Source organism: Myotis daubentonii, chromosome 15, assembly GCF_963259705.1.
Source record: "Myotis daubentonii chromosome 15, mMyoDau2.1, whole genome shotgun sequence".
NCBI classification, from domain to species: Eukaryota; Metazoa; Chordata; class Mammalia; order Chiroptera; family Vespertilionidae; genus Myotis; species Myotis daubentonii.
In genome coordinates, this window is record NC_081854.1 from 2663074 (window position 1) to 2672475 (window position 9402).

At 53.8% G+C, this 9402-nt stretch overlaps 1 protein-coding gene across 1 annotated transcript; it reads left to right on the plus strand.

The window, feature by feature from the left end:
- Nucleotides 1-1823: 1823 nt before the first annotated feature.
- On the plus strand, nt 1824-9078 carry GP6 (glycoprotein VI platelet). Its single transcript, XM_059665746.1, is given in 9 exon segments — nt 1824-1872; nt 2890-2925; nt 3034-3179; nt 3181-3292; nt 5277-5561; nt 6826-6879; nt 7559-7609; nt 8140-8190; nt 8664-9078. Coding segments are annotated over 9 exon segments (1041 nt in total). The 5' UTR covers nt 1824-1838; the 3' UTR covers nt 8936-9078.
- Nucleotides 9079-9402: the final 324 nt, after the last annotated feature.

The window sequence follows — 9402 nt, forward strand, 5'->3', positions numbered from 1 at the left end:
CTGATCGATGTTTCTCTCTCATCGATGTTTCTAACTCTCTATCCCTCTCCCTTTCTCTCTGTAAAAAAGACAATAAAATATATTTAAAAACAAACAAAAAAACAAACAAACAAACAAAAAAAACACAATAAAAATATATTTAAAAGCCCTAGCCGGTTCGGCTCAGTGGATAGAGAATCGGCCTGCGGACTGAATGGTCCTAGGTTTGATTCCGGCCAAGGGCATGTACCTTGGTTGCAGGCACATGCCCGGTAGGGGGTGTGCAGGAGGCAGCTGATCGATGTTTCTCTCTCATCGATGTTTCTAACTCTCTATCTCTCTCCTTTCCACTCTGTAAAAAAATCAATAAAAAAATATATATATTTAAAAAATAAAAATCGATGGAAAATAGCCTCAGGTGACCACGATGAACAGCAGCAGAGGAAGACACTGAGGGAAGAACTGTAGGCACCGCCCCAGCCGGCAGCCCCGTGTAGGCGCACATGGGTCCAGCGTAGTGACCAGACAGTCACCAAGTGGTCAGGTTGGACTTGGGGCTGCGGCTCCGTCCACAGCGGTTCCGCTGGGTTCTGCGGGTGAGACTCGGCCGGCCGTCCTGACGTCACTCCGCCCGCCTTGGGGCACCCTCTCCCTCTCCCCTGGCCACACACAGGCCCCGTGGGAGCGCCCCGGGTGGCCCCCGTGTCTGTGGCGGGCAGGCAGCCGCAGGCGGAAACCGCAGAGGGATGTGGGTTGGGGTGCAGCCTTGTCTTGCACAGGGGACGCCCCCTTCCCGTAGAGCAGGGCTGAGGTCGCCCTGGGTGAAGGGCTCAGAGCCCCGGGCCGCCCCGGCCTGAGCGTGTCCCCCTGTGGCCATTGGCCGTCCAGCGCGAGGTGTGGGCTCCTGTCCTCGGGGTCCCTCTCCGGCTTGTACCTGGTGAAGGCCGCTGGGGAGGTGACGGGAGGCTGTGGAAGGAGGAGAGTGGAGATGCTGGGGTTCATTCCCCGGCGACCCTCTGCGAGGTCCTGGGGCTGGAGAGGGATCAGGAGACCACCCACCATATGGTCATTTTTCTTTAGTTTTTAAAAATACATTTTTATTGATTTCAGAGAGGAAGGGAGAAGGAGGGAGGGAGGGAGAGAAAGAGAGAGAGAGAGAGAAACATCAATGACGAGAGAGAATCATGGTTTGGCTGCCCCCTGCATGCACCTCACTGGGGATCAAGCCTGCAACCCAGGCATGTGCCCTTGACAGAAATTGAACCTGGGACCCTTCAGTCTGCAGGCCGATACTCTATCCACTGAACCAAACCGGCCAGGGCTTTTCATTGATTTTGAGAGAGAGAGAGAGAGAGAGAGAGAGAGAGAGAGAGAGAGAGAGAGAGAGGAACATGAACATGAATATGAGAGAGACGCATCGATCGGTTGCCTCCCACACGCTCCCCGACCAGGGCTGGGGATCGAACCTGTGACCCAGGTGTGTGCTCTTGCCCGGGAATCGAACCCTTGGCCCCGAGGCGCTTGGGGCTGGCGCCCTAACCACTGTGCAGCACCGGCCAGGGCTCGTTGGGGGTTTGATCTGCACACCTCCAGGGAATGCCAGGGTGTCTATGGGGAGACTGGCCCGCGGACAGTGCCTGGTGGCAGGAGATAAGTGAGGTCCTTGGAGCTTGTGTGCAAGTCATTCCCGGGGGGCACAGCTCCGGTCTGATAAGTCTCAATTAGGAAAGGCCGGACGGGCGGGGGGAGGGAGGGGAGGGCACTTCTCCATCATCACGTCCGTCCATCCGTCCGGTGTCCCTGCCCCAGCCCCTCACGGCTTCCCTCTGGGCTGCGGAGTCAGGACGGGCACAGGAGCCATGTTCCCGTCTCGGTCTGCCCTCTTCTGTCTCGGTGAGTCCGGAGGGTGGACCTGGGAGACGCTGAGGGGCGGCAGTGGGTACCAGGCAGGTAACTGTTTGAAAGCGGCACGTGCGATGGATTTCAGAGCCAGAGGCCAGCTGTGGGTGGGACCCAGGGGGGTGACGTGTCTGCGTTTTCCTAGTCTATTCACGGCCCGGGCAGGGCATGAACAGAAATGCTTAGTGTCGGCTTAAACGTTCTCCCACTACAACATCTTTAAAAAAAAAATCCAGCCCTAGCTGGTGTGGCTCAGTGGATAGAGTGTTGGCCTGCAGACTGAAAGGTCCTGGGTTCGATTCCAGTCAAGGGCACATGCCTGGGTTGCGGGCTCAATCCCCAGTGGGGGACATGCAGAAGGCAGCCAATCAATGATTTTCTCTCATCATTGATGTTTCTATCTCTCTCTCTCTGTCTCTCTCTCTCTTTCCTCCCTCCCTTCCCCTCTCTCTAAAAAGCAATGGAGCCTGACAGCGTGGCTCAGTGGTTGAGCATCAACCCATGAACCAGGAGGTCCCGGTTCGATTCCTGGTCAGGGGCACATACCTGGGTTGTGGGCTCGACCCCCAGTGGGGGGCGTGCAGGAGGCAGCCAATCCATGATTCTCTCTCATCATTGATGCTTCTCTCTCTCTCTCCCTCTCCCTTCCTCTCTGAAATAAAAAATGTATATTTTTTTAAAAAGCAATGGGAAAAAATATCATTGGGTGAGGATTAACAACAACAACAATAAAGGAATCCTGTCCATAGCACCCCCCTCCCCCTCTCCTCCCCCGGCCACTGCTGACCATTACTTTACTTCCTGTCACTGGACAGATGGCCGCTTCCTATACATGGAACGTAGAGGCCTGTCATGTTAGCGCCTTTCGCTGCAGTTAGGGGCCTGTGTATCTCCCAAAACAACGCCGACGAGAGGTCTAGAAGGCACGCCAACACCTCATCCTGGCGTCCAGCCCCGGGAAGTGTGGGTCCCCGGACGCCCTAGCCCTGGGTCCTTTCCTTCTGTCCCCAGGGCTGTGTCTGCGGCAGGTGATACAGGCTCAGGACGGTGAGTGGGGACCCCTCCTCTGGGGCCCAGCTGGCGAGGTGAGCGGGCAGGGCGGGAGGGGCCCGGGGCCCGGCTGACCCCCACGGCCTTCTGCTTGCTTCCTCCCAGGGCCACTGCCCAAGCCCACCCTCCGGGCCCTGCCCAGCCCCCTGGTCCCCCTGGGCAAGCCGGTGACCGTCCGCTGCCAGGGCCCCCCCGGCGTGGACTTGTACCGCCTGGAGAAGCTGAGGTCCGGGAAGTACATGAATGTGGCCTCCCCTCAGCATCCCGGCCATGGAGCATACCTCTGCCGGGCCGTACCGCTGCTCCTACCAGAACGGCAGTCGCTGGTCCCTGCCCAGCGAGCAGCTGGAGCTGGTGGCCACCGGTAACTGGGCGGACGGACGGGCAGGACGGGGCGGAAAGGCCGACGGTGCTCAGTTCTTGGGCTCGAAGGGGGTGAATGGGGGAAGATGATTATGGTCAACTCAGTGTCTCCAGGGGCTGGGACTAGGGTTGGGCAGTGAGGCACTGGGCTTATGTGCTAAATTTTGGGGAGGTGCCCCCCCAATTCAGGTCTCAAGGTAAATAATATGTTAGTGGCAATAGCTGCTACAAAGACCAGTGTGAGCTCGGCCGGTGTGGCTCAGTGGTTGAGCATCGACTTATGAACCAGGAGGTCACGGTTCGATTCCAGTCAAGGGCACATGCCCAGTTGCGGGCTCAATCCCCAGTGTGGGCCTGCAGGAGGCAGCCCATCCATGATTCTCTCTCATCATTGATGTTTCTCTCTCTCTCCCTCTCCCTTCCTCTCTGAAATAATAATAGAAAAATCAGTGAAGCTCAACCCATGTGGCTCAGTTGGTTGAGCGTTGTCTGGTGCACATATCTAGGTTTCAGGTTCAATCCCCACTTAGGGCAGGTGTGGAAGGCAACTGATTGATGTTTCTCCCTCTCTCTCTCTCTGTCTCTCTCTCTCTCTCTCTCTCTCTCAACCTATCTCTATCTCTATCTCTATCTCTATCTCTATCTCTATCTCTATCTCTATCTCTATCTCTATCTCTATCTCTATCCATCTATCTCATCTATCTATCTATCTCTTCCTCCCTCCAGTGAGGATTTAAAAAAAACCAGTAACCTAAGCCTGTCAGAGAAAGACAAGTACCAGATGATTTCACTCATATGTGGAATCTAATGAACAAAATGAACTAACAAGCAAAATAGAGACAGATTCCTAGAGAGAGAGCAGCTGGTATGTGTGTGTGTGTGTGTGTGTGTGTGTGTGTGAAGAGAATGAGCAAAAACAGAAAAAGAAAGAGAAAAATTCATGGACACGGACCACAGTGTGGTGACTGCCAGAGGGAGGGGAGGGGAGGGGAGGGGAGATGAGGTGGAGGCGGGCACAGGGGGATACATGGTGATGGAAGGAGACATGACTTGGGGTGGTGAACACACCACGCCGCGTGCAGGTGATGAGTTGTGCGGAACTGTGCACCTGAAACCTGTATAATTTTGTTAACCAGTGTCACCCCAATAACCAGTGTCACCCCAATAACCAGTGTCACCCCAATGCATTCAGTAAGAAGGAACAAGCACAAAAGAAACAGTGACCCGTTGGGCAAAGGTGTAGCTACAGTGGCGTTCACTAGGATTTGTTCATGAGGTTTAAGTTTCTTTCGTTTTTGCTTTTTGTTAATCCTTACCCAAGGATTAACACTGATTTTTCCCACTGATTTTTAGGGAGAGTAGAAGGGAGGGAGGGAAAGAAGAGAGAGGGAGAGAGGGGAGAGAGAGAGAGAGAGAGAGAGAGAGAGAGAGAGAGAGAGAGAGAGAGAGATGAGAGAGACACATTGATTGGTTGCCTCTCGCATGCACCCCGACCAGGTCTGGGGGATCCAGCCTACAACTGAGGTATGTGCCCTTGACCGGACTCAAACCCAGGACCCTTCAGTCTGAGGGCTGACTCTATCCCCTGAGTCAAACTGGCCAGGGCTATGATGTTTAACTTTGTACATTTAATATATATATATATATATATTTTATTGATTTTTTACAGAGAGGAAGGGAGAGGGATAGAGAGTTAGACACATCGATCAGCTGCCTCCTGCACACTCCCCACTGGGGATGTGCCCGCAACCATGGTACATGCCCTTGACCGGAATCGAACCTGGGACCCTTGAGTCCGCAGGCCAACGCTCTATCCACTGAGCCAAACCGGTCATGGCAACTTTGCACATTTTTAAATTTTACAGAGAGGAGGGGAAAGGGAGAGAGAGATAGAAACATGGATGGGCAGTGCACGCACGCAACGATGCTTAGGCAATGGAGCCACACAGCTGCTGTCTTTGATCCCAGAGTTCTTTTGTTCACAGGAGTTTATGAGAAGCCCACGCTCTCGGCCCAGCCTGGCCCGGAGGTGTCCCTCGGAGGGGACGTGACGCTCCAGTGCCGGAGCCAATACGGTTTTGACCAATACGCTCTGTACAAGAAGGGGGACACTGGGCCTTACAAGGGCCCTGAGCGGTGGGACCGGGCCAACTACCCCATCATCACGGTCACGGCCGCCCACAGCGGGACCTACCGGTGCTACGGCTTCTCCAGCAGCAACCCGTACCTGTGGTCCGCCCCCAGCGACCCCCTGGAGCTCGTGGTCACGGGTAAGGGGGTGCAGGCCAGACCTTCCTTCCTCTGCCTTCGCAGACCCTGAGGCAAGCTCCCAGGGGAGGGACCCAGAGGTGCAAAGGGTGGACTTCATGCCAACGCCAGAGCTTCTTCTCTCCCAGGAGTCTTTTATGTTTAAAATATATTTTTATCGATTTCAGAGAGGAAGGGAGAGGGAGAGAGAAAGAGAGAAACATCAATGATGAGAGAGAATCATGGATCGGCTGCCTCCTGCAGGCCCCATACTGAGGATCGAGACGGGAACCCGGGCATGTGCTCTTGACGGGGAACGGAACCGTGACCTTTAGGTTCATAGGTTGATGCTCAATGCTGAGCCACACCGGCCGGGCTCTTTATTATTTGACTAGAGCCCGGTGCATGGGTTCATGCACCAGTGCGGTCCCTCAGCCTGGCTTGCACCCTCTTGCAATCCAGGACCATTCAGGGGATGTCGGACTACCGGTTTCACCCCGATCCCCTGGCCTGTGGCAGTCTGACATTCCCTGAGGGATGTGGTAATGTGCAAAGCGGCAGACGGCCAGGGAGGAGCCCAAGCCCTGGCCAGGCGCCCGCAGCTCCAGCTCATCCTGGCCCCACTGCGCCTGCTGCTACTGCTCGCAGCTGTGCTCGCCAGCCATGAGCCGGGTGTCTGGCACCCCAAAATCAGCGGAGCAACGCTCCCCTGTGGGAGTGCACTGACCACCAGGGGGCAGCTCCTCATCGAGCGTCTGCCCCCTGGCGGTCAGTGCGCGTCATAGTGACTGGTCAACTGGAAGTTCAGTCGTTCAGGCTTTTATATATATAGATTGCTGACCGTATTAGAGGTGTCCCCCCTTTGCTCCCCTCCTCCCAGCCCCGGCTTTTCCCCTAGGTCTTCCCCACACTATTATCTACATCCCTGGGGTACGTATATGTACATATGCATATAATCTCTTCCAATCTCCCCCTCCTCCCTCCCAGATCTGTCACTCTGTTCCATGCACCCACGCCTCCGGACCCATTTTGTTCATCAGTTTATTATTTTGTTCATTAGATTCTATACACGAGTGAGATCGTATGGCACTTGCCTTTCTCTGACGGGCTTATTTCACTGAGCACAATGCTCTCCAGGTTAGGGGGGCCTCGGAAATGCTACTTAACACCCAGCGGTGTAAGATTTGTGTTCATTTTCCAGGCGAGGATTCTGGGTGGCAGAAGTGTCTTTTGCTCAGAAAACGCAGCTAACAGGCCACAGAATTCCCTCTTTTTCTGATTTCTCAGGGACCTCTGGGACACCGAGCCAGCCACCCACAGAAGCACCTTCCTCTACAACACGTAAGTCCTAAGGGGTTCACCTTAGTGTCTGGGGTCCAAGACACATGCACCCCTTCTTTTTCATCCTCATCTGAGGATATGTCTATTGATTTTTACAGGGAGGGAGGGAGGGAGAGAGAGAGAAAGAGAAACATTGATTGGTTGCCCTCCTATATGTGCCCTGACCAGGGATTCAACCCATAACTTAAGCATGTGCCCTGACTGGGAATCAAACCTACTTTCTGGTGCATGGGATGAGGCTCCAACCAACTGAGCCACACCAGCCAGGGCCATCAATAGATTCTTGTATGTGCCCCAACTGGGGTCCAAACCCGCAATCTTAGAGTATCAGGATGATGCTCTAACCAACTGAGCTACCCGGCCAGGGCCATTGCTAGTTTAATTTTCACATTGACAGAGTAGAGGAGATGGCCCCATCCCTTTACTCTCCCCTTAAAAAACCCCAAAACTTTATTGTTGAAAGTATTACAGATGTCCTCCCTTCCCCCCATTGACCCCTTCTAGCCCACACCTGCCCCTGCCCCAGGCCTTCACCACACTACTGTCCACTATGTCCATGGGTGGTGCATATAGGCATACAAGGTCTTTGGTTAACTTCTTCCCACCCGCCTTCCCTCTGAGATTTGACAGTCTGTTCCATGCTTCTCTGTTCTTTCTTTTAAAAATATTTTTATCCCAGGGCCTTCTAGGGATACCACCATCTTTTCAGGGGGGCCAGGCTCTACAGCTGGTGAGTAAGTGGTTCTCTCTGGACCTTCCTTCTCCTCACCTGTGTGTCTTTTTTCCTGATTTTTAAAAGTCTTTTTAAAAAATATATTTTATTGATTTTTTTTACCGAGAGGAAGGAAGAGGGATAGAGAGTTAGAAACATCAATAAGAGAGAAACATCGATCAGCTGCCTCTTGCACACCCTCTACTGGGGATGTGCCTGCAACCAAGGTACATGCCCTTGACCGGAATCGAACCTGGGACCCTTCAGTCCGCAGGCTGACGCTCTATCCACTGAGCCACACCGGTTAGGGCTGATTTTTTAAGTCTTTATTGTTAAAAGTATTACATATGTCCCCTTCCCACCCCACCCCGCATCTACCCCCTCTAGCCCACCCCCGAATCTGTCCCAGGCTCTCACCACCCCACTGACTGTGTCCATGGGTTGTGCATACAAGTTCTTTGGCTAATCTCTTCCTATCCACCCACCCACCCACCCACTCCCACCTTCCCTCTGATATTCAACAGCCTATTCTTTATTTTTTATCCCAGAACCTTCTAGGGACACCACCATCTTTTCCAAGAGGCCAGGCTCTACAACTGGTGAGTAAGTGGTCCTCCTCTCTGGACCTTCCTTATCCCCACTCCTGTGTCTTTATCTAAAGCTCACTGCTTTCCCAATGCAGAAGCCATAGCTTTGGGATCTTGGGCCCTGATACACCCAGTGTGAAGGGGAGGGGAAGTAATAGTATATGGAGCTCAGACTTGGGAAGGTTGAGGTCTTCTGGAAGATCAGAGTAAGATCCATTCCACCTCCACCCCTGATAGTAGCCTATTCTTCCACAATCTGCCAAATAGCCGGGGAGTGTCTGTGTAGGGGCGGGTTGCATCCGAGGCCTGATGATGGAAGAGGTTCTACTCAGGGAACTGGGCTTATTGACCCCGGGGGAGAGGGGAGGGGCCCTCCAGGAAGGAGGTTGGCATCCCAGCTAGCAGAGAGTAACAGGACCTCAGGTGAGGGAATACGGCTATGAGAAGCCCACGACAGCAGGCTCCCATCTCTCTTCATTCCCCAGGCCTTGCCCATCAGGACTACACTAAGGGGAACCTGGTCCGGATATGCCTCGGGGCTGTGATTCTCTTACTCCTGGCGGGCATCCTGGTAGAAGATTGGCACAGCCGGAAGAAATTCCCGCTGCACTGGGTCCCGGCTGTCCACAGGCCACTCCCACCCCTCCCACGGGCTCAGAAGTTACAAAGTGGTCAGGACAGGGGTCGACCAGTTGGCCATCCCCAGGGTTTGCCACCATCAGAACCTCAAGATGTGGTTGTACCCAAGAGGTCATGAGAGCATGGAGGGGACTTGGCGTGCGTGCGTGCGTGCGTGCGTGTGTGTGTGTGTGTGTGTGTGTCTCTCTCTCTTCTTGGTGCTCCGTCAAGGAGCTGTTGAGTCAGTGTCTATTTGGCTTTCTGATTGCTTCTCAGCCTTTAAGGCCAAGTGCACTTGGCTTTCTGTTGATTAACCAAAGAATTTATATGCATATATTCATTGCTCATGGACACAGACAATAGGGTGGTAAAAGCCTGGGGCCGGGCTGGGCGGGAACTGGGTGAAGAGGAGCAATGGGGGGAAGAAATGGAGGACATCTGTAAGACTCAACAATGAAGATTAAAAAAAAGAGAACTCCCTCTGTTTGGGGTGGAAAGAATCAAACCAGCAACCCCTCAGTCCACCGGCCAATGCTCTATCCACTGAGCCAAACCAGCTAGGGCTAGTCCCTCATGTCTTGCACATTGTGGGTCTTACAACTTCCT